The sequence below is a fragment of the Macrobrachium nipponense genome, chromosome 6 (genome assembly GCF_015104395.2).
Source record: "Macrobrachium nipponense isolate FS-2020 chromosome 6, ASM1510439v2, whole genome shotgun sequence".
In the NCBI taxonomy this organism is placed as follows: Eukaryota; Metazoa; Arthropoda; class Malacostraca; order Decapoda; family Palaemonidae; genus Macrobrachium; species Macrobrachium nipponense.
Genome location: NC_061108.1, coordinates 100,029,522 through 100,055,973, shown reverse-complemented (window position 1 = coordinate 100,055,973; position 26,452 = coordinate 100,029,522). Strand labels below are relative to the sequence as shown.

Here is a 26,452-nt window from a genome sequence, read left to right as displayed (position 1 = left end):
ATGCAACCATCAGAAATGACAAAAATATCATTATCATATATAAATATTGGAATATATGACAGCGCGTAAAAAATTTCATATATAATTGTATACAAATTGCGCTGTGAGCAAAACAGCTAAAGCTAATTAGTTAATTTTTTTTCGTTCTATTTTACACTAAATTGTGATCATTTTGGTCTATAAATTGTAAAACGATCAAAGCAACACAGAGAAAATAGAGACTTCCCATATGTTGCAAAATGAAGGTAATTGATTGAATATTACTAGACTGTAAGTGTTGTAGCTTACAAGTGCAGTTTTCGACCATTTCGGTTGAGTTAAAGTTGACCGAAGGTCAAATTTTTTCTATTTATCAAGATTTATATGAAAATATTTCAAAGCAGATAAAAGCTACAACCATGAGTTATTTTTTGTTGTATTCTACATGAAATTGCACACATTTTCATATATAAAACTTTATGTAACGGCTAATATAAAATGGTGCAAACATTACGACAATCGCACGGAAAAATTTCAGATTTTTTCGGCAGTTACCGTGCGGACGTAAGGAAAAAGTTTTCAAAAATTCACCATAAATCAAAATATTGTGCTAGAGACTTCCAATTTGTTGCAAAATGAAGGTAAATGATTGAATATTAGTAGAATGTAAGAGTTTTAGCTTACAATTGCGTTTTTCGACTATTTCGGTCGAGTCAAAGTTGACAAGGTTGAAATTTTGGCACATCGTTATTTATATGAAAATATTTTAAAACTGATAAAAGCTACAACCAAGGGTTGTTTTTTGCTGTATTCTACATGAAATTGCACACATTTTCATATATAAAACTTTATGTAATGGCTAATATAAAACTGTGCAAACATTACGACAATGCGACGAAAGAGTTTCTGATTTTTTCGGTAGAGTTACCGCACTGACATAAGTAAAAAAGGATTTTGACGTAAGGAAAAATCTTATTTCTGGGCGATTGGCTCGTGTCGCCAGCGAAATATCCTTTATCTATTATTTCTAGGGTAAATGTACTAACACATACCAGAGAATAAATAAAATAAAGAAAAAGGTCAGTATGACTGACTCGCTCACCCTCTAGGAGGTGTCGGTTATGAACACTAGGCGAGTGAGACCACTACCACGAGCCAAATGCCAATAGAAATCTCCCACTACAAAACCCTCCAAGAGGGGAGCCGTCCCACAGAGGGAGCAGCTCTACTACTACTACACCATCCCACGCTTGCGACTGCTGCGCCTCTAGTGGCCATCCTGAAGTTAGCAGACAATCTTGAGCGAAGGGATGGGTGGTAGGGGGGGTATTTCGCTGGCGACACGAGCCAATCGCCCAGAAATAGATTTTTCCTTACGTCAAAATCCCTCCTTTTTTGGGCTCAGCTCGTGTCGCTTGCGCGAAATCGTACCCAGAGGAAACAGGCACAAAGATTGTAAACAAAGTAAAATAAAATATAATAAAACAAAATAGGTCTCAAATGAAAGATACAAAATAAAAGAACGAATATAATTGCTAAAAAGATACAAGTACACAGTAAAGCAAAATCAGAATTATGCTTAAATTACCCTTAAATCTAATTATGTTAATAATAAAAGGTAATTAAATATATATACAAATAGGTACAATGATTACCTATCACAATAAATCTGTGTAACAACATGTATCAAAAATAGAAATAGCAATTAGTATAAATTTTACATAAATATTTGATCAATGATAAAATAAAATATCTTAGGAATGTATATGACTTAATATACAAAACCCGTAACCATTGCATTATGATGCATCCCCTAGCATAAAAATAAGGGGAATGGGGGATAACATCTATGAGATCAGTATGGTAATCAGATGTGAGTGTCCCTAATCAGACAGAGGTTGCACTTATACAATCATAAAGCAGCTAAGACACAAGGTAAATGTTAATGAACAAGGCAGGAATAGACGAACTGTTGGGTGAGGCAGGTAGAAAGGAGGACTGCAACTTCTACTATAATCTAGCTAGAGTCAGGGGAAACTAGTTACCCGCTGCTACTGCTGGGAATTTCAGAGCTTCCAAGGACTTAAGGTAGTGACGTTTGAACACTGTCGGCGATTTCCATCCGGTATACTTCTTTAAATCAGCAAAATTCATATGTTGGCAGTAATTAATTGAGGTGGCTACGCCCTGACATCATGTGCTTTTGGAAGGAGTCAGGATTGGCTTGTTTGATAAAGTACAGGATTTGTTGCCTGATGCCCTTTAGTGGATAAAGTACCACCTTTTTCCCTCCTAAAGAGGGGCCCCGATGAGGAAGAGGAGGTCCTGGATAGAAAGGCTCGTAAGGTTGAAACCGGACAAAGGGAAACATCTTGTGGAAGGGGTAGTACCCTTCCAAGGTTCCCACCTCATCAAAGGATCTTCATTCTTTGCTAAAAGCTACGTTCCGGAGAAAGTAGCACTTCCCCCGTGGGAAGGAATTGAATATGATCCGGATCTCTGGATAAAAGCCGACAGTTCTGAAATTCTTGCTCCTGAAGCCAGGCTTAATAAAAACAGAGTTTTTTCTTAGGAGCATCATAAACGAGCATGTGTCATTATCGGTTTGTTTCGGAAGCCAGTTTTAGAACATCGTTTAAGAACCATGAAACTGACGTAGGCCCTGACAGAGGGCCTAAGTCTAGCACATGCTTTAGGAATAGACGAGAAATAGGTATCTGTCAAGTCCTATGTTAAATAAACCAATTGAAATATCTTTTTCAATGCTGACTTGTTGTCGTAATCGTGCTAGCTGCTAAACCCTTTTCAAATAAAGATCTGAAAAAGGATATAGCAGAATTACTGTCATGATTCTGATATCAGACTCTCTCAGGAAGATTGCTAACTTTTTGACGGCCGCATCATACTGCCTCAAAGTTGAATCCCTTTTATCGGATTCCAGGAAAAGAATATTCTGAGGGTCAATATTCGCATCTCTTTTTGCCGCAAACTTCAAATGAAATCCATAAAGTTAGGGTTGAGAATCCCTGAGGAAGCGAACACAGTCTTCGTTTGTACTGACTGGGAGAGCTTGGGACTGGGGATCCGAAGGGGACGAAGACCCAGTTCCAGGATCAGGGGGTACCAATTGCTCTTCGGCCAGTCTGGTGCTACTAGAGCCACTTGACCCCTGAATGTCCTGAGTTTGTCTAAGACCTTCATAAGGAGATTCACTGGAGGGAAGACGTAAATCTTCTCCCAGTTGTTCCAGTCCAGAGCCAGGGCGTCCGTGGCGTAAGCCAGAGGGTCCAGGTTGGGGGCTACATAACACGGTAGTTTTGTGGTTCGCTTGAGATGCGAAGAGATCCACCTGTAGCCCTGGGACTCTTTGAAGGATCCATTGGAACGAACTCTCGTCTAGAGACCATTCCGACTCTAGGGGTACTGATCGGGATAGGGCGTCTGCTATGACGTTTCTTACTCCAGCTATGTGGGTGGAGGAAAGATGCCAACTGAATTTGTCTGCCAGGGAGAAGATGGCTATCATGACGTGATTTAGATGACGTGACTTGGAGCCTCCTCTGTTTATGCAATGTACTACCACTGCGCTGTCCAAGACTAGCTTTATGTGGGAGTACCTTGGTGGGCGTAATCTTTTCAGAGTCAAGAAGACTGCCATTGCCTCCAGTACGTTTATATGGAACTGACGGAACTGGGGTGACCAAATTCCTTGCACCTTTTGGACCTGGGAGTACCCTCCCCAGCCGCTTAAGGACGCGTCTGTGTGGATGGTAATCCCTGGTGGAGGGAACTGAAGAGGGACTGACACTGACAGATTCTTGACTTTTGCCCACGGCCGAAGCCGGTTTCCTTAGGATCAGAGGTACTGAGGATAGCTTGTCCCTGGACCTGACATTTGCTCGAGAGCGCCAGATCCTGGTTAGATCTTTCAGTTTGGCTTTCATTAAGATGTTCGTTACTGAAGCAAACTGGAGAGAGCCGAGGATTCTTTCCTGAGCTCTCCTCGATGCTAGTTTTGTGACTTAGAAATGCTTGACTGACTTCGCTATTTCTTTCCTTTTGGTGGATGGAATCGACAGAGTGTGTGAGGATAGATTCCATTGAATGCCTAGCCACTGAAAGTTTGACTCTGGGGTGAGTCTGGACTTGGATCTGTTTATCTTGAATCCTAGATATTCTAGGAATTGGATCACTTTCAGTGTGGCCTTGTTGCATTCCTCGACTGATGGGGCCCAGATCAACCAATCGTCGAGATACGCTACTACCATAATCCCTTGAGCCCTGAGCTGTTGCACTACTACTTCCGCTAGCTTCGTGAACACCCTGGGTGCCACGTTGAGCCCGAACGGGACTACCTTGAAGGAGAACGTCTGGTCTCCTATCTTGAAACCCAGATACGGGCGGAAGTGTCTTGCAATAGGGATATGATAGTAGGCGTCTGTAAGATCGATAGATGTGGGTGACGGCCCCACGGGGAAGTAAGGTCCGCACCTGTGAGATCGTGAGCATCTTGAACTTGTCGCAGCGGATGGCTAAGTTTAAGCGGGACAAGTCTAAGATTACCCTTCTTTTGTTTGAGCCTTTCTTTGGCACGCTGAACAAGCGACCTTGAAAGTTTTAACCTCTTGACTTTGACTATAGCTCCTTTCTGAAGGAGGTCCTCTGCGTACTCTGTCAATTCCTTGGAAGGGAAGTTGACGGAAAGGTCTGGATGGAGGTGGGTTCGTCAACCAGCTCCAACCCAGCCCTTTTGACACTATGCTCTGAGCCCACTGGCTGAAGTTCCACCGGTGGCGAAAGTGAAACAGCCTCCCTCCTACCTGAAGTTCCTCATTGGTTCTGGTAACCCCCTCGACCTCCTCTGAAGTGCTTTCCCTATTGAAGGGACCTCCCGAGCCTCTCCCACGAAAGGACCGCTTACCTCTGCCTCCCTTGTTCGAGCGGTCATACTTCTGAGAAGCTTGACTCTCGAAGGCTGGATTGTAGGCTGAGAGATGGCGTATGAGGTGGAGGGTTGAGGCTGAGGGGATATCACATAAATAGGCTGTGATTGGCCTTAGACGTGGAGGGCTGAGCTGTCTGCACTAACGGCACTGTAGGAACTTGTTGAGGGAAGCGCGGCTGCTCCTTTTGGTAAGGTTGGAAACGTCTAGGCTTCCTTTGTCCCTTACCTTTTGGTGTCAAGTCTTGCCTTCTCCTAGCCATAAGACCCCAACAAACGGTCCCTTAAAAGGCTTTGGTTCAACCTCGTAGCCTTCTGCTTGTACTTCCTTTACCATAGCCCTCTGGGAAGAGATCTGCGCCCAGATGTTTAGAAGAAAGTACCTATTCGGTTCATGCCGAATGTTGCCTCAAGCAATACATGCTTCCTGCAATTTGTTTCTAGCAGTGGCACAAACTCAAACATGTCTGACTGCACCGTTTGAGTCAGGGCTTTGGTCATAAGCTTAAAAATTGGTTTCCTGAAACCATAAGCCATGGTTGCTACCTCGGACACAGCCATCAGGTTGATTGACCTGGCTAGTCTGTTTTCGAGTCAAAACTCCCCCGCTTGATAAGACTATCCCGGGAGCCTGGGCAGCTTTTCACCAACTGCTCCATAGCACAGTCAGGTTTGAGTTTGCCAACTGTGAAAGTGTTAGGCAGGTCCTCCCATAATTCTCCACTTGACGGGAGCAACGGAGAAGTGGGGTCTGCTTCTTCAGCTGAGGCATGGTTCCCCTTTCTGAGCTGCTGAGATGGTCGACCTCGCTATCCTTGGTAAAGGAAAGGGAGCGGGGTACCTTCATCCATCGTGTGGAAAATGGTAAAGGGACTTTTGAATGGTTTGGATTCTTGGTATTTTTGAACAGTCCAATGTCATCTAGACATCTAAGCCATTCACGTTGGGCTCTGGTCCCGAGAATAGAGGACTGTCTCCTTTGGCACCCTGTCATCTCTAACCATAGCCGAAGGCGTGAGCCTAGCATAGCCTATGAAGAGGCTGTAGGCCTTCCGGGGTAGAACTCGAAGTCCTCATTCTTCGAGTTTCCAAACTCCGGTATGGAGATGAGACAATCTTGGAAGGGAGCATATGACCCGTACTCTCCAAAGGATTGTTCATGGAGAAAGCGGGCAGCGAATCATACGGCGGGGGAAGCTGAGATCCACTAGTGTTTAGGTTTGAGGGAGAGGCAAGGGGGGGGGGCTCTCTCAGGCCGGCTATAATGGTATCCTGAGAGTTATCCTAATCCGACAGCGAGATATCATATGTTCCATACTCGTCTTAAGGGAGCCTACCAAGTCGCCCACCTGTTGCAAACAGCCAGCATGGCGTCCAGAGCCGGAGCTTGCTGAGGATTGGGGAGGGGAGACTCTGAATAGCACCCAAGGTAGTGGAACTGGTGATACTGCCGGGGTACGGGATTTCTCTTAGGTTTACTCTTGAGGACTTTGAGCCGGAGCTAGACCCTTTAGACTGTCTGAGCCGGGATTACGAGCCGGAGACTTACGCGAAGAAGAAGACGAGGACGTCTTCTTCGAGGATGATGAGTCTTAGTCAAGGTCATATGTTTAGACTTGATCTTAGGCCTAACGAAGCCTCTGAAGGAGTATATAACTCATCACCGGTAAAGCCTGGGAAAGGATGGTGAAGTTGCAGGGGTAGAAGAAACAGTCATTCCCAATGGGGGACCCTTGGGTACCTGCATTACTTACCTCGACCAACAGGTAGTCTATACCTACCATAGGTTCAACATTTTATTCCAGGGTTGCGACATCCGTGGATAATACCTGTCTTGTTCAGTCAAGGAGGCCGCCAGCTGTTTGTTTTGGATAAAAGGCAATGAGGGGTCCGCCTCTACCGGATCGACGTATCCAGTCGCCTTGCCTCCGGGGAAGATTACCAAAGCTAAACGCTTCTCCAGAATTGGGTCAGGGCTGACCCTTGGCGGCGTTTCTTGCCCAAAACCTCCGACCCAGGGGCCCGCAGGGTAGCCAAATGCCGTCTCTCTTACTGCCGGAGCCTGTAAGAGAGGATATATTTTTAGATTTAAGAACCCACTTAAAAACTAAAACTTAGGATATAACTTAACTAGATGCCTTTAAGTTAAAGTAATGATGAAAAACTTAAGAACTAAAAGAAGCGGGAGCGGCATGCGGAGATGAATACTTACGCCTTCCAAAAGCTTGGCTCACCAGATCGTAACATATGGTACACGTCTCATGGTACCAGACCTGGATGTCCCCGTGCGGAGTCGCGCATGGAGCATTGGAACGGCAAACTTTCGTGTCCACAGGGGTCCTGAAGTGGTAGCGGAACATCCCGGATGCTCACAGTTGGTGGGCCGTAAGTGGGAAGACACATGAGTATCTTAAAGGGGGAAAGGGGTTAACAACTTACAGACTAGGACAAAAGAACTCCGTCCTTACGTGGCGAGCTCGGAAAAAATTTGGCATAACCCCTCCCGCATTGCCTGAATAGGCTATAAATCCCGGAGAGATCCGGTAAATACTAAGGAGGGGTGGGGATAGGTTTAAGAAACTTAAGATAAACTTAAAGATAACTTAACCTACATGCAAGTAACCGGGACTAGTCCAGTGAAGCGGAGTGTAGTAACTCAGCAATACGGGTACGGTTTAGTAAGACCTATTGTATGCTCCGGTCCAACTATGGTGGACTATACCAACCCTTCCGCTGGATGGACCAGGACTCCGATAGGGAGGAGCTCTAGTAAGGGGGGAAGGCGAGATGACATACAGACTCGCGCTAACCCGGAGCGACAAGGAATAACGAGGGGGGGCAGCCAGAGCCCCCCCACAACGTTACCACCCGGCCGAGCCGAGAAGCGGGAGAGGTCGTAACCAGTCCAGGGACTGTCGGACTCCCAGGCCCCTCCGGTGGAGGAAGGGGAGCAGGCTCGGGCATGCTGGGGCGAGCAAGGACAGACCGGCCCACCCCCGCCCGACTCTATGGGAGAGCGGGGAGAGGGGAAGGGGATGGCAGGCGCCTGGGCTGACCCGTGTCACGTAGTGACCACGAGGCGGTAAAACAACTAAGATACGGAAACCAAGCCTAGGCCAACCACTGATCAGAGAGAAGCTATCGGGAAGCAACTAGAACTGAAAAGCGTAGCATATAGGCCCATAGGGCGAAAACCAACTGTCAGAGAGAAAACTATTGAGGAAGCGAAACCGAACTGATCAACGGTAGAGAAGGGCTCTATGAGCAAGGACCTAGCTAAGCCAGACGCCAACTACCTAACAATAACAAACATAAAAACATAATGTATAATAAAAATGAAAAGACAGAAGTAAAAATAGCAGGAGAAAAATCCAGGAGTGTCGACTAGCCCGAAGGCAAGTCTACCACTCAAAGCTAGTCAGGGGTCCGATACAAGGAACCTGAACTAGGGGTCTGGGGATAGAAAAAGCCTACATAAGGTGAAATACAATACCCGTATAACAACTTGAGTAGACGTAAAAAGGCGGATAATCAAAATAGAAGCGTAAAATAATAAGGGATGTTTTCTAGGTATGGGAGACCAAGAACGAACCCAACATGCGGCAGGACCATGCTGCCATGCTTCCAGCCCCCGATAACGTATCTATACCTAAAACGGCAAATACCGTCTCGGGGACGGCAAAAGACTCGCTAACCGTAAATACTGAGTACTTAACTTAGCTGCTGCAATAGCTGCACGCTCCATTATCGAAAAAATCCGAAGAATGGCACAAAATACACAGAGAGAAAAATAGCACGTGTGGCTCGTGATGTGCTACTGAAAAGGATGACCACTAGAGGCGCAGCAGTCGCAAGCGTGGGATGGTGTAGTAGTTAGTACGAGCTGCTCCTATGTGGGACGGCTCCCCCTCTTGGAGGGTTTTTTGTAGTGGGAGATTTCTATTGGCATTTGGGCTCGTGGTAGTGGTCTCACTTCGCCTAGTGTTCATACCGACATCCTAGAGGGTGAGCGAGTCAGTCATACTGACCCTTTTTCTTATTTTATTTATTCTCTGGTATGTGTTAGTACATTTACCCTAGAAATAATAGATAAAGGATATTTCGCGCAAGCGACCGAGCTGAGCCCAGAAAAGTATTTTTCAAAAATTCACCAAAAAATCAAATATTGTGCTAGAGGCTTCCAATTTGTTGCAAAATAAAGGTTAATGATTGAATATTAGTAGAATGTAAGATTTTTAGCTTACAATTGCGTTTTTTGACCATTTCGGTCAAGTCAAAATTGACCAAAGGTAGAAATTTTGCACTTATCGTTATTTATATGTAATATTTCAAAACTGATAAAAGCTACAACTTTTGGGTTTTTTTTTTATTGTATTCTACATGAAATTGTGCACATTTTCATATATAAAACTTTATGTAACAGTATATATAAAATGGTGCAAACATTACGACAATCTGACGAAAGAATTTCTGATTTTTTCCGGAAGAGTTACTGCACGGACGTAAGGAAAAAGTTTTTTTTTCAAAAATTCACCATAAATCAAAATATTGTGCTAGAGACTTCTAATTTGTTGCAAAATGAAGGTAAATGATTGAATATTACTAGAATGTAAGAGTTTTAGCTTACAATTGCATCTTTTTACCATTTCAGTCAAGTCAAAGTTGACTGAAGGTTCAAATTTTTGCACTTATTGTTATTTATACAAAAATATTTCATAACTGATAAAAGCTACAACCATGGGTTGTGTTTTGTTGTATTCTACATGAAATTGTGCACATTTTCCTATATAAAACTCTATGTAACGGCTAATATAAAACGGTGCAAACATTACAACAATCTGATGAAAGAATTTCTGATTTTTTTGGCAGTTACCTTGCGGACAAAAGGAAAGAGTTTTTCAAAAATTCACCATAAATTGAAATATATTGCTAAAGACTTCCAATTTGTTGCAAAATAAAGGTAAATGATTATATATTACTAGAATGTAAGAGTTTTAGCTTACAATTGTGTTTTTTGACCATTTCAGTCGAGTCAAAGTTGACCAAAGGTTGAAATTTTGGCACATCGTTATTTATATGAAAATATTTCAAAACTGATAAAAGCTACAACCATGGGTTGTTTTTTGTTGTATTCTGCATGAAATTACTCACATTTTCATATATAAAACTATATGTAATGGCTAATATAAAACGGTTCAAACATTATGACAATCTGACGAAAGAATTTCTGATTTTTTCAGCAGTTACCGCGCGGACGTAAGGAAAAAGTTTTTTTTTCAAAAATTCACCGTAAATCAAAATATTGTGCTAGAGACTTCCAATTTATTGCAAAATGAAGGTAAATTATTGAATATTACTAGAATATAAGAGTTTTAGCTTACAAATTGCGTTTTTCAACCATTTCGGTCGTGTCAAATTTGACCGAAGGTTTTCAACCATTTCAGTCGAGTCAAATTTGACCGAAGGTTGAAATTTTGCCATTTATTGTTAATCATATGAAAATATTTCAAAACTGATAAAAGCTACAACCCTGGGTTTTTTTTGTTGTTGCATTCTACATGAAATTGTGCACATTTTCATATATAAAACTCTATGTAACGGCTAATATAAAATGGTACAAAAATTACGTCAATGTGACGAAATAATTTCTGAGATGTGTTGCTGATGCTTTTTAGTGCAAGAAGAAAGAAATTTGTGCATGCGCGCCTGGGTAACGCTTGTAAACAAAACAACAACTTGATCCGTGAACTCCCAGCATCCCTCAAGGTGTGATTCAAAATTTTTTGCCAAGTAGACCTATAACTATTTTTCCTCGAATATTTAAAAAAAAACTTTTTTGTGTCGACGTATCATACGTCAATTAAGCACCCAACAGACAATTTTCGTCAACATATAATACGTCCAATAGGCGTTTAATGGTTAAACAACTGAATTGTGAAACATTTGTTTGCCGAGTTACTGTAACTAAAACTTATGAAGAGTTACATCATAGTTATCAAATTGTTAAAAAATTGATTATTTTTAGTGTAATAAAAGTAAAATATATTTTTTCATCATCCATGCAGTGGAGATGTTAAGAATGTATGTATGCCACCAAATTTAAGTAGCAGGTTATAGATGTGGCTGAAGAAATGAATATGTAATGAGCAGGCTGCAAAATCTTTTGGAGGAAGAAGCAATATCTGAATCTGGCAAAATCACATATGTTCTTCATTTACTTAACTGCTTTTATCTATAATGTAGTTATATTTTTTTATCCCAGTTTTGATCATTTATGAAAGAAATGCAATTCTGAATTAAGTTTCAGTCATCAGCTAATGGAAATGGTACATGGTCGCTTTGTTCCTATTTAGTAACACAATACTTGACAGTAATACGTACATGCAATACAGGCAGTCCCCAGTTATCAGCGGACTTTGTTAATGGCTCTGGTTTTATGGCACTTATCTAGCTCCATATAGGTAATAGAGTTATGGCGCTATAACATACCTAACAGAGGCCCCATTAACCAAAACTCTGTGCCATAAGCTCCTTAAATCAGAGAGTTTCAGTTAATGGCAGTTTTCGCTGATCAGCACCATGCCAAGAATGGAACCCCTGCTGATAACTGGGAACTGCCTGCATAATTGGATGCAGTAAAACAATAGTTTCATCAAAATTATCAGTGCATATTATCAATTAACTTCTGCAGATGGTATCTGGTGGCGAAACAACCTATCCAGGGCCAGTGGTAATGCTTCATCCTCCACCAAAAAATTAGCATTTTAGAACTCCAGATGATGGATTGTAAACCTGAAGTACTGACATGAACAAATGAATCAAGAAACAGCTGATTGCTGACTTCATTTACCGTAACTATCAAACATTTATTAAGAGTTGCGTTAAGTTGTCAATCAGTTTAAAACTTGTCAACTCTCGATGGTGGCTTCCATAAGCAATAATAAAATATATTTTTATTCATCTTTCATACATTGGAAAAGGCTCTTAAAAAAAATACCGTGAAATTAAAACTGCAGGTTATAGCTGTGGTGGAATAAAATTAATACTTTAATGAGTAGGCTACAAAACATTTTGGAATAGGTAAAAACGAAGTTTGGAGGCAAAGTCTACTGTTGTTGCTTTTAAACTCAAGTAATTTCCATGTTGTAAACCCAATTTTGTTAATTTAAAAAAGAAACAGTATCTTTGAATGATGCTTCTTTTACGTCTCATGAAAATTATTTGAAAAAAATTACTAATTGAAAACAATTACTCGAAAAACAGCTCTTCGAACAGAAAATTGTTTGAAAGAAAATTACTCTAATAGGCAATTGTTTGAAGTGAAAGTTATTCGAATTGTTGTTTGAAATGATAACAGATGTTATTGAGAAACTACCAGAAAATTACTCGGATAGGCAAATGTTCCAATTGATATTTTGAATTGATGTTTGAAGTGATAAAATAAACATTGTCGAAAGCATCCAGTCAGTACCAAGAACTTCATTTCCTTAGAGCATTGCAGCCCTTCAAAGATGGCCAAATATATTTTAAGTGAAAAAGGTAAGCCTATGCTTAAAATCTATGGTTTTTTTATTCATGAAAGACAAACAAGTTGATACCAAGATATATTGGAAGTGCAATAACTTTGGATCATATTGCAAAAGTGGTGCAATTACCAATGACAGTGAAGTGATTAAAGTTCCTCGTGAACATAATCATTGGGTGATGCCGTAAACGCCGAAGTGTGTAGTTTTATGAACAGAGTGAAATATTATGCTAAAGAAACCCATGGTTCTCCTCAATATGTCATTTCCACTGCTGCCTCACAGTGAGATATGATACTGATTCTGAATTTGCTTTAAGAATTCGAATGATGATAGCGCTAGCCTTTGTCTTCGTAGACAAAGTTACTGAATCATTTGCAGCGTTATTAGATTCAGATATATATCCTTCAATAGTAAATCCTGTTTTAGGTTATTTTGAAGATGCAAGGATTGGTCATCCTTCAAGATGTCCCTTATTTGAAATAAATGTGTGGTCTTGTTTTGGGAGAGTCAATACTGATTTGCCTAGAACTAACAATCCACTTGAAGGATGGCACAGAGGTTTTTTTTTTTTACAGCAAGTGTCATCACATCATCCAACAATATGGAAGTTCCTAGACGCTCTAAAAAGAGAGCAGGATTTGCAAGACATTCATATTGCAAAACTAAGAGCGTGGAGCCAAACTATGAAGAGTGCCAAGAAATACCATGACTTAAATGCATCTATAAGTAAATTTTATTTTATCATGAATATATTTTTATAGATATTTTTTATTTCAAATAATTTTCTGTTGTATTATTCTTTTAACACTTTTATTTGAATAAAGAATTTTGCATTTCGAATGAATATGTTATTTTTACAAGTCGTTTGAATACAGAATTTTGCATTTCGAATAATTATCATTTCTTATAATTGTCCTTTTGAATAACTTTCATTCTACCAATTTTCCATTAGAATAAATGTTTTTTGAATACTATCTGTTTTCGAATAATTGTTTTCAAATAATTATTTTCGAACAATGTTCACATAATCTTCTTTTAGAAACTAATAGCAATGAAGATTGGTAAGTACTACTCGGTCAATTGAGATTTTGAGACTAAACAATATTAAATGCAAATGGTGCACAATTTCATGTTTATTTTCTGTAATACAATAAAAATATGATAATGGTACATGCAAGATATGTACTGTAATTTCATACAGCAAGCAAAACAACTTTTAATTTAAATCATCATTATTCTAAATATAGTTGTATACTTTTTGACTTCTGCAGATGATTATTTTTCTCCAAAAAAATATTTTGGTTTCTAGAATTACAGATAGATCATTTACCTGTATTAGTGAAAATTTCGAGTTATGTTAGGCTTACGCATCAACAATAGCTAAATACTTCATTATCCCCTTATAATATCATTTACCATTTATAAACCTCTAATATTCAACTTTGTGTAATGTTTGACTGTCATTTCCCCCAAAAAGGCTGCACTAAAGTCTAAACCAACCTTGCATACCTCTGCACCCACCTCTGAGCACTCTGTAAGGCAGTAGTAGATGTTGACAAGAGTGCATCACAAGTACCAAGGCATTTACAAAACCTGAACCGTAGCTGGCTGCTGATTATTATCTTCAATAAGCCTAAAATGACACTTAGAGAGCAGCTTCTCAAAAATCTTAGTTAAAAGAGGAATAATTTTAATTCACCTTTATTCTGAAGGGCATGAGAACAAATTAGATCCTTAGGTAATGCACCAATGTTTCTCTTCCTCCATAAGGAACTGTACCAGTGTTTCTCTTCCTGCAAACAGAAGGAAATGGTTAATGGCTGATGTTGAAGATTGATAAAAGATAAGATTAGGGGTCAGTTCTTATAACATAGTCAAGAGAAAAAGTTATTTACCCATCCTCAGATATGCTTAGTAGAGTACCTGACACTTACTTTTCAGATATGTATCTACAGATCTAATTCAGTTTTGTCCAAGGGTTATGATAGAATACTGAAATTTTTTTCATAACTAGTAATTGTTACTTACATTTCAGGACCAAGTGACACTCCGGGAAAACAGCAATCGTGTCAGTGCTGCAGAAAGAAGAAAAACTTTCGAGCAACGTATGGCAAGCGTAGAAGATAAGCCAAGCTCTCCTACTCCAAAAAGAGCTAATGTCACACGTTCCTTCCGTATGTTTAGTTTCTTTGGACACTGGTTACCTATGTTTAGTCTATAGTAGAATTTGGCATTTAAAAATGGTTATCCTGCTGGCATTCTGATGTTTTATTAAGTTCACTTCGTGTCTATTTTAATATTGTTGGATGATACATGTTACTCTTTCATAGTATTTCTTCTCAAATGTGAAATCTTGTTTCTTCGAAGGTCGGGTATGCAAATTCCGTCATTTAAAAGGAACACCAGGGCACAAGAGCACCTGCATAGAAAATCTCAGAGAACTTAGCCGCACAACACCAGGCGAATGTGATGGTCTTGCTGGTAAGTTGTAAAATTAAGTTTTCAGACTTCTTGTTAGCTAGTGGGTTTTCAGATCTATAGAATTGATAGTGAATGGGATTCACAACACTGTCACATTGTCAGTTTTATAAATGCAAATGATTATTAGATGTTTATAAAAAATTTGTTTTAAAAATATGAAACTATCATGGAAATAGTGTTTGTCCAAACAAGCAAGCCACTTTTATACTATATCAGTTACTATGGTATTTCATATGACAGGTCAACTAATAATATAAAAGAAGAATACAGGTTGGTAATGTAAAGAGCTCTCCTTAATTGGGCCATAACTTCCTCATCTTTCCTGGCAGTCTTACTCATAAATCTTTCAATGGTAACATATTAAATAACTAGCCATTCTTATTTTTTTCTAACATTCATTCTTAATTGTGTGTTAGCTCATGTGACTTTCTTCCTTAGGTAATTTATTCAGTAAAAGTCCTAAGTTTGTTGAAAAAATAATGGAAATAACTTGCCACTTAAGCATAGCTAAGTCAAATGGGTTTTGTTTCACCACAGCCTTATCACTATTAGCAACTGTTTCATGGGCAACTAAATCATCCTGGGCTGGATTGTTGGTTTTGCCATATTATCTCACAACCAATTGTACTTGGTAGCCCAGTGGTGTTAGGTGTACAGCTCCCAGATAATGTTTTTTTTTTATTGTACTACATATATGCAAATCATTGTAAGCCACTTATTTTGTAAGCAGAGAAGAGGCTGCTGTGACCTAATTGTAGTACTCTCAATGGAATGTATGTGATAGCATTACCTTTTTAGATTTAAATTTTTTGAAAATGAAAGGATAAGTGTTTTGTGTTTTGAAGGGAAATATTTTAACTCAAGTTTTATGTGTGGTAATTATGGTAATTATTGTACAAGATTTACAAGATGATCTCTATCTAATTCTGCATTGTACATTTATAGTTTCTTTTTTCTTTCAAATAATTTTATTACTTTATAACAACGAAGTCTTTCTTTTTCACAGCCAACTCAGAGTTTGTTGTATTGCCTTTGAGTGGTCCAGGTGGGAAGCTATCAGTCATTAAACACAAAAAGCCAGGACGTCTTCCAGATGGTGTTATTCCATCTTTAATGAATACCTCCAATGTTATGGATTTCACTTTTGATCCTTTTAATGATCATACTTTGGCTGTGGGTAAGTTTTTCTATCTCATACAGACTAAACACCTGTCATTACAGGCAGTGTTCAAGTTATGATAATTCGTCTTACGATAATCATATTTTATGATGGGGTTAGCAATTAATACTGATACGACAGTATTTTGAAAATATTTTTAAATTTCGCTCACAAGGGGCGCAAGCAGCAGCATACAATCAGAGCGAAAGAGACCAAATTACAATAGCCTAACTTTATCCCATCTTCTAGTTAAATAAGTTCAAAAACAGCAAAAGAGAATGATGAAAATATTGTTTTAATGTTATACTCATTGCATAAATGTGTAAAGCCATGAACAACCAAACGAGAGACACCTTTTTTGCTAAGTACAACCGAATTGGATAACATCCATTTAGCTTGAATTCCAACCATCGTACGATAGTTAACAATTACCGTAATTATGTTTTAAGTGGCGGTATGTAGAATAGGACTGATATATTTTTATGTAATAACTTTATTCAGTATAGATCAAAGATCAGCAAGGAAATATACTGTTAAATTTAAACCAAGTTGTAGCTAAAGCTAAGAAAACTGTTCAAACTGCTAAGGACTATTGTCATGCATTGGCAACAATGATGAAAAAAATCTGTACACTTATGTCATCAAACACAACTGCAGATAAAATTGAGAGGAAATAATTTTAATCAAAACTACCGGGCTTGAAAGAATATAATTTACTATTGTTTTCATGCTGATAAAAGATAACATAAAGCTCGTATTACGATGAAATCAAGTGAACATAGCGAACAGAATCACACAATTTTTTACACAATAAGCATGCCCCTGACGCAGTCTGTTAATTAAAAAAATAATTTAGTTCATAACAAGACGTATTCAAGTCATATTTCGACTTATAAACACGTCATATAACAAAAAATGACCTTGGCTTATTAAAGTAAAGTATCTAGATATTCGTTTATGCTAACTAGAAGCAAGAAAATTTGCTCAGAATTACGTTAAATATGTTAGTATTTTATAATATGTTAGTATATTATAATATGAGAATGCATACAATATTTTGTTCTAAAGGGTCCACAATAATACAAAGTGTAAAAAGTCTGTGTATAATTTTGAAGACTACAGAAAGCTTTCGAACCCTTCCCTGGGTTCGTCTTCAGTCCAAATGAACAATAAGTTACAACAAGTACAGAGGTAAATTTAAAAAACAAGAGTCGTTGAAGATCGTTGACAATGGTCGTTAGCTCGTTAATGGGCCAGGTGATGAAGAAAGAGGGTAGTTAACAACAACTAGGTGATACCCTCTCCCCTATCAATCCTTCTGGCTGCAATTCTGTTGGATCTACGTACAGGTTGTTGCAACATTACATGAAGTCCTTCATCCAAGGGCGTAGATTGGGCACCGTTATCAGACTCCCCCGGGGCAGCAGTTACCTGGACTGGAAGAGGCAAGGCGGAGGCAGCATCAGGAGAGGGGAAAACAGAGCCTGTCCTATAGTTAAAATCTTTTAAAAACATACTAGTAATATAAAAATTAACAAATGGGTCTTCGTTGACAAAAGACTTGTTTCCTTTGAATGATTCTCCTAAACTTATCGCAGCTCCCTCGACTAGTCGTCTGACATTTACATTGTTACTTTTAAAGATAATTTTAGCCTCGTTCCAGTTGGGTCTATGATCATTCCTGAATGCATGTGCTACTATTGCGCTGTTTTGTGATTGTAGTTCATAAGCTCGCTTATGTTCGCCCAAACGTATATCTAGTCCCCATCCACTTTCACCAAAATATTTACTATTACAATCCTTACACGGTAGTTCGTAAACGCCTGGGACTATGGGATTTTTATCATTGTTATTGTTTCTTACGAGGGAACGGCATATTGTATTTTCATATTTGAACACAATTTTAGTTTCCTTCTGACTTTTGTTTATATGTCCACTTATATTCTTTACTTCTGGATTAAAGGGAAGGGACAAATATCTTTTTGGAAAATTCTGAATGCGCATAAAGCAAAATTTATAACAACGTTACTTTTTATTTTTTTTGAGTGAAAAGAATAAAAGTGGACATAACTCTCGGAATTGGTAGATTTCCGGTAAACTGAAAATTTGTATCTCTGGCTATTACAGTCCCTGTGCACTAAAAAATCTAAAAACGGTCATTTTGAATTCAAAATTACCGTTTTTAGATGTTTTAGTGTACAGGGACTGTAATAGCCAGAGGTACAAATTTTCAGTTTACCGGAAATCTACCAATTCCAAGAGTTATGTCCACTTTTATTCTTTTCACTCAAAAAAAATAAAAAGTAACGTTGTTATAAATTTTGCTTTATGCGCATTCAGAATTTTCCAAAAAGATATTTGTCCCTTCCCTTTAATCCAGAAGTAAAGAATATAAGTGGACATATAAACAAAAGTCAGAAGGAAACTAAAATTGTGTTCAAATATGAAAATACAATATGCCGTTCCCTCGTAAGAAACAATAACAATGATAAAAATCCCATAGTCCCAGGCGTTTACGAACTACCGTGTAAGGATTGTAATAGTAAATATTTTGGTGAAAGTGGATGGGGACTAGATATACGTTTGGGCGAACATAAGCGAGCTTATGAACTACAATCACAAAACAGCGCAATAGTAGCACATGCATTCAGGAATGATCATAGACCCAACTGGAACGAGGCTAAAATTATCTTTAAAAGTAACAATGTAAATGTCAGACGACTAGTCGAGGGAGCTGCGACAAGTTTAGGAGAATCATTCAAAGGAAACAAGTCTTTTGTCAACGAAGACCCATTTGTAAATTTTTATATTACTAGTATGTTTTTAAAAGATTTTAACTGTAGGACAGGCTCTGTTTTTCCCTCTCCTGATGCTGCCTCCGCCTTGCCTCTTCCAGTCCAGGTAACCGCTGCCCCGGGGGAGTCTGATAACGGTGCCCAATCTACGCCCTTGGATGAAGGACTTCATGTAATGTTGCAACAACCTGTACGTAGATCCAACAGAATTGCAGCCAGAAGGATTGATAGGGGAGAGGGTATCACCTAGTTGTTGTTAACTACCCTCTTTCTTCATCACCTGGCCCATTAACGAGCTAACGACCGTTGTCAACGATCTTCAACGACTCTTGTTTTTTAAATTTACCTCTGTACTTTTTGTAACTTATTGTTCATTTGGATTGAAGATGAACCCAGGGAAGGGTTCGAAAGCTTTCTGTAAAGTCTTCAAAATTATACACAGACTTTTTACACTTTGTATTATTGTGGACCCTTTAGAACATTATATATACTCTCGTGATAGAGAGTTTTTCCCTCCTAATACAACATACAATATTATTGTATACAGCGAAGTAAACGTATATCTTTTTAAAAGATTCATGGAAAAGATGCATATTCATTACGTTTTTATTTTATAATTATACGTAGCCATCAGCAGCCTGACATCACTCAATGATACCGATGCCGGACTGAGTCTGATTCTCATTTCATGTCCATAATCAGAATGCGTTGAACCTCCAGAATTGGCTTATATTAATAAATTTACATTCTGTATATGTAGTATAGAGTAGTATACTATAGGCTAGGTTACTGTATTCATATGTATATGATATACCCTAGTATACAGTAGGCTAACTCTTGTTAATGGTACGTATTCATTTTCTCTTTGTATTGAATTACCATAAGCCAGTGTGCATTGAACCTAGAGAATTAGCTGAAATTAATAATTGTTACACTGTATATGTATAAAGTATACTATGTAGTGTAGGCTAGCTACTCTTTATGGAAAGATGGTTCTGATTACCCTAGTGTAGGCAAGGTTATAGTATTCGAGATATGATTTTTCCAACAAACAATAGGTTTTTTGGAACCTAACCCCATTGTAAGTAGGAGAATACCTGTATTGTAAGTTAATACTTTATATATATTGTCTAGATTAAGTTAGTGTCACAAAGCAGTGTCCCTAGAAACAGTAATGTTAGTTTTAGGAACCGAAACAAGTATTACTAAGTCAATAATATATTTTCATTGCATCTGGGTAGCATATTGGAATAAAACAGTTTTGAAAAAATAAGGAAGCAAAGCAGATTGTAAATGTTTGTGTGTATGCAAACCTGCAAAGCCCCAGTTTTAAACTGCTGATATATTGGAGGCTACGGTAGATGTGGATTTTGTAGCCTTCATTTTAACTAATAGCAGCTCAGGAATTCCAGGAGTTTGTACTAATAACTAAAATTAGGTAAAATCCTTAATTGAAGCTTTCTTTTTGAAGTGTGATGGAGTTCTCGTTGTGTTAAACAATCTTATCACTGATGATTGAGTTGAGCATATAAATACTAGTTTGTTGTATACCAAGAATTAAGAAATAATATTCCACTTATCTGTTATTTAAGTAATTTCTTCCCAAATATCTGTTGTTTAATTAATTTCTTCTTTTAATAGCATGTGATGATGGTAAAATCAACCTTTGGCATATACCTGAAGGAGGGCTAAGTCAGCCAACCAATCAACCTAATGAAACCTTCATGGATGTAGGCTCTTCAGACAAGGTATGCATTTAGTAATTATGGTTAATTTATATTTTAGGGCCATTGAGACCAAAGGTATCTTTGTTAATCTTGTAAAATGGTGTACTTTTGTTTGTTACAATGGTGCAGCTAGAGCACTTTTCCAACTCTAATCAGACATTTAGCTTCCAGCTGGTCCAAGTTCAACATATAGCAAGTGAGAGTGTGCAATTTCCCATTGTATGACTACTATCTAACAGTAATAGATAGTTACAACTAATAATTAATGATGGTTGGAGAGGCATGATTGTTATTGTCTCAGTGATGAAATGACGAAGCTGCAAAAATATTTCTTTTGCCTTATAATTATTGTTTGATGCTGTGGTCAATCCCATGAATAGTAATGTACCTAAGATAATGCAGTACATAATTCATACAGTGAAACCTCATTTTAAACGGACTAATAGGGGGAGAAGGTGGCTGGTTGAAGCCAGTTGTCCGTTGAATTGAAGCATTGTAGACTAGGATAGGACATACTGGGTAGGCAATGAAATTGTTGCTAATAATAATACATTGAAAAATAAACCTATTTATTACAGTAAATTACGTTACTGGAAGTATAAAATCATATGTAAATTTACTCACATTTAAAGGAAACTAAATGAAATTTACCATAAATTAATGTTTGTGTTACTGCGACAGGGCAGCGCTATGATCTGTTTACATCCTTTCATTGCAAATGGCTGACATGCTAGCAAATGTATGACATATTGCATCTTTGTAAGCAATTTTTGTAATTTTGTGATAACAGACTAATAATTTGGCTTGTTTTCAATAATTTATTTATAAAACTTTAAAAAAATTGCTTACAATATATTCACAGTTAGCCTGTTTGGTTTTTTCCACAAAATATCCTTGTAAAATAGGGTTGCGTTTCATGTGAGTGTGCCTCTAATGTGACAGTAAATATGGTAAATGGTTTTTAATTAAATTATTGTAAATAAATGTAAATATTGTTTTAACCAAATTATTATAAATAAATTTAAATATTGTACAGTATGAATATGCAGATACCTTTAAAGTTTTAAAAGTTTGACCTAAACTTACCTTTAACATATTTGTGCGATGTTACAGAGGTCAAATAATGCCGTGATCATATAGTGGGGCACTCATAGCATTTGTTACTGGATGACAATATAAACTACTCCAAAGCAGTGATGGTACTTGATAGGGCTGATGCTGTGTGTGCGTCAGTTTCATGAGCCACGGGTTTGGAAGAATGAATCCAGTGTTGTTTCCCACCGTTATACTGTTCATTAATTATTAATTCTTGCACACATCAACATATTTTATGAGGGTGTCTATTGAATCACAGACCTGAGACATTTTATCATCCCTCAATCCATCGGTTGTATTAGTATTGTAGTATTTCGGGGGGAGGAAAACAACTCGGGACACAACCAACCATCAGGGTTAACAAGTTTGTCTGCATCCGGATGTGCTAGAGCATTGTCGAGGAGTAGTACATCCTTTACATCTGCAGGAGCATCCCAGACCCCCTCGCGAATAGTTAAAACCCGCAGATACTTGAACCTCTCTCTAAAAACGCTTATACAATGTTCCCCCCAAACTCGCTGGGGATGGATACCAGACACCCTCGCAAATTGCTCGAACCTGTGAATAGTTAGAACTCCCCTTTAAAAATGCTTATATCTGCCTATCTTGAAGGTTCAAATACAAAATGTATACTTAAATTATCATCCTACATCAAATATACCATTGAATTGGTATTATTAATATCATTTCAAAGTCATCTGAAACATTTTACCATTAGAAATATTTAAACAGCCAATAACAGAGAGATAGAGAGAGAGAGAGACGAGAACGAGAGAGAGACTAAGAGGAGGAGAGAGAGAGAGAGAGAATAACTTCTTATGATATCAAAAGATTGAAATGAACTTCTTTAGACAACACTTCTTCCCCTTCCATAAATACATATATCTTTACCAGAGAAGAGAGAAAGAGAGGGCTGAACAAGTATCTATTTGTCTGTCTATCAATTCTTTTGCATATCTTATGTAACATCCTACATCAAATTTACCTTAAATTATTATCATATTACTGTATTAATCTTAAAGATTGTATTAATATAATTTCAAAGTAATCTTAAATATTACCCTTAAAGGTATATATGTGCATACATTTGTACTTCTAACACTTGCAGCAGAGAGAGAGAGAGAGAGAAAGTTGTCCTTCCATTATTTAATAGAGTGAAATGGAAAGATTATTGTATTTAGAATACTCACATATAAATGTTGTAATTACAGATATAGTATTATTATTATATGTATTATAGTATTATTATTGATAAATATTAATAATAAACTTATTACATACATGTACCATAAAAATGATCTCAGCTCAGCTGAGAGAGAGAGAGAGAGAGAGAGAGAGAGAGAGAGAGAGAGAGAGAAACCATTAAAATCTCTGACCATTATATGGCATTGCTTCCCATCCCTGTCACATTACTTGAGATATTTGACAGCTTCCTGAGTTCAAGATTCATTGGTGTTGAGAAAAGGTAGGGAAATGGATATATAGAAAGATGAAGGGAAGAATTTTCCTTTTAAATTCCAGTTATATTATTATTTATTATTATTATTATTATTATTATTATTATTATTATTATTATTATTATTATTATTATTATTATTATTATTTGAAAATATTAATGAGCACTTGCATATACCATAAAAATTCTCATCTCAGTAAGAGAGAGGAGTTATCCTTACATAAGTAAAATGGAAAGGTTATTTTTATCTCTTTAAAATACTACCACATATGAATTTTGTAATTACAGTTATATTATTATTATTATTATTAACTGAAAATATCAATAAACATATTACGTACTAGGACCATAAAAATGACTTCACAGAGAGAGAGAGAGAGAGAGAGAGAGAGAGAGAGAGAGAGAGAGAGAGAGAGAGAGAGAGAGAGAGAGAGAGAGAGAGAGAGAGAGAGAGAGAGTGCCTTATTTAACCCTCTTGCACACAGACCGAAAATATAAGGGTGTAAGGTACACAACTTTTCCCCCAGGCAGAAAAGAATGCGCATGGAAAAGTTTTTTGGTAAAATCGGTACGTCCAAACTATAATTGATTTACGCTTCTGGTTAGTGTTATTATGTCAGCAAATGATTGAATTATTTCCTGAAGCTATCAGAACATCTTTATGAGGCTTAGAAATACTAAGAACAATGTGATGAACTTGAAATTTTAAAGAAAAACCTTGGATATTTTTTGGAAATAATCATGGAAAATATAATAATTAGGTTTGGGGGAGTTTGTTTTACCTAAATTGTGTAGAAATGTTTTGATCTTTCACATGGAAGCAATCATTTTATTATAAATGTCTTTTCTGATGAGCTGAAATTGATTAAAAAATACTAATTTCTGGGCTCAGCTTGTGTCGGCCTATGAAAGGATCCTTAATATCATTCTTTCTAGGTAAAATTAATCTAAAATTACCAGAGAAAAACAAAATTAAGAAAATGTCAGTAAAACTGACTCGCTCACTCTTTAAAAGAAGTGTCGGTATGAGAATAGGGGTGAGTGGGATCACTACCACGAGACATTCACCATTTAGACCTTCCAATCAAAATCCCCACTAGAGAGAGCTGATACCAACGGGCGATGCGGCCGCTACTACTACTACTAGGGACGCCACGGACAGCAGCGCCCCTAGCGGACATCCTTAATTATTAGCGCTAAGCGTTGTACGCATTTTTTGCTCGTGTGCTAATTTTCTTGGATTTACCTCCTTCTCCATTATGGAACGTGCTGCCATCACATCGGCTAAGTTAAGTGCCTCATAAGTAGTATTTTACCGTATTTTAGTCTTCCAGGGACCAGTATTTTCCTTCTAATAGGTCATATACGGTTTCCCGGTCGACTCGTGGCGGCGCCATGCTGCCTCATGTTTAGAATTCCCGGTCTTCCATACTGGGACTTCTTATACTAATGGGCTTACTATATCACGTTCATCGTTTTTTACATCGCCTTTTTAGCTAGGTTAGCCCATTTACCAATTCTCTTAGTTTGGTATTTAGGGCTATTCTGTGTTTCTGGCCCAGCATCCCGGCTCTTGCTCTTCATCGGCTATCGCTGGCTCCGAGTAGGCTTCTGTTCCTCGAGAAACAGTTTGCCTCCTCCTGGGCTTCTTTTTCTTTTACTAAAAGTGTCTTTTCCATCTTTACGATGTTAATTTTAGTTCTATTTAGGGTGTTAGGCGTAGCCTATGGTGCATGTCCCATGTATTGGTACAGCCTGGTTCACGTGGCCCTTCCACGGTTGTGTTGCTATCGCGGCTTAGGCCACTTGCGGTCACGTGTTCCATCGCACCTTACCCTTCCCCTTCCCTCCCTACCAGGTATAGGGAGGGGTCTGGGGACCCTTGGTTGCCATGACAACCTCAGTAGCCTTCCTCCCTCCTTCTCTGAGGAGGCCAGGGGTTCTTCCCAGCTGGGGTATAGGGCGAGACGAACCACTTGTTTCGGGTACCGGGTCACCGAGCGGGTAGTTGTTGGGACGGGGAGGAGTAGGCCACCCCCCCCCTCTCTCTCTCCCGCCGCGTTACGCCGGGAACCCCCCCCCAGTTGCTCAGTCCCACCTTTCCCCCACTATAACGAACGGAGCCTTCCGCCGCAGCCGGGGCACCTTTGGTTATAGTTCGCTGGCTCCGCGAGCGGGCGGGGTGGTCACTACTAGTGGTCTATTGCTTGCCTACTATATCCTTCCCTTTTTTCCCCGCTACCGGAAGAGAGCTTGCTTCTTACCCGGGCACTCTTCTAGTAGACTGGGGGGAAAGGTTTGATATTTATTTCGTTATTTTTAAGGATATACCCTAATTTTACGATGAATTTCTAGAATTATAATTGTATGTATACCATCTCCGCCGTTTTCCGTCGTGGTTTCATATTTCACCACCACATCTGGTTGGATTCTTTCTCTTGTCTCCGGCGTAGCCTTGGACAAACTCCAACCATCTTGTTACCACACGTATTATGGCGGGGCTCTGGTTTAATCTAACTGTCTCGCTCCGGCATGCAGCGGAGCAATTGTTAGGCTGTAAGTGTTCTCCTGATACTTATGTATCTTTCCACTTACAGGCTACCAACTGTCAGGTCCTAGGGTGCAATGCGACTTTATACGACCCCTGCGCCCACGATGAGTGCAGATCTCACGCCCCGTGTGCCACGCCTTACAACGACATGATCGTCTGGCACCCGGAAAGCCTGCGCCATCTGTTACGACCTTGTCAGTCAGCTGGTGGGGGGGTAAGTCGATTGTAGACTTCTTTATCGTATTACTAACAACACTTAGTCATAAGCTTGTTAACCCCGCCCCCGCCACTAGAGCTTCATTTCGCCTTCTCTTTCAGGCTGCCGGTGTGAGGGAAGTCGCCCTAGCAACCCTGAAGGCTTGGGTGGGCGGCTTCGGGAAGAACGCCGCCAAGGGCCAGCCATACATCTTGGACAAGAAGCTGGCCGTTCAGATCTTCCCCGGTGGCAAGTCAACAGGATATGTTGACCCCATCTCTGCAGCCCCTCTCATCGCCTCCATCCATCAAGAGATGCAGCAGTCGTTCGGGGCCGTGGCCACGCAGGAGACGGTCCCAGACGTCGCAACCTTGGACCTTAATATTTAGCCTATGTCGGTAGGTGCGGAGGATTTGTTGGTTGAGGTAGGTGTGTCGGGTGCCCAAGGTCTTTCCTTGGGCGCTCCTGGATCTTCTCCTGTCCCTTCTTCCTACTGCTTCTTTCCAAGGCTTTTGGGATCTGAGATCCCTGCCCGCTCTCCCGCT

At 38.9% G+C, this 26,452-nt stretch overlaps 1 protein-coding gene across 5 annotated transcripts in view; it reads left to right on the top strand.

Moving 5' to 3' along the window:
* The window catches only part of LOC135216709 (coronin-7-like), a 502,494-nt gene that overhangs the window by 254,161 nt on the left and 221,881 nt on the right, over positions 1–26,452 (top strand). For all 5 annotated transcript variants that reach the window (XM_064252162.1, XM_064252161.1, XM_064252160.1 and 2 more), the window contains 4 exons: positions 14,483–14,621; positions 14,815–14,928; positions 15,935–16,105; positions 20,524–20,630. In XM_064252162.1, coding sequence (XP_064108232.1) covers positions 14,483–14,621; positions 14,815–14,928; positions 15,935–16,105; positions 20,524–20,630 — 531 coding nt within the window. The remainder of the gene's footprint in view (positions 1–14,482; positions 14,622–14,814; positions 14,929–15,934; positions 16,106–20,523; positions 20,631–26,452) is intronic.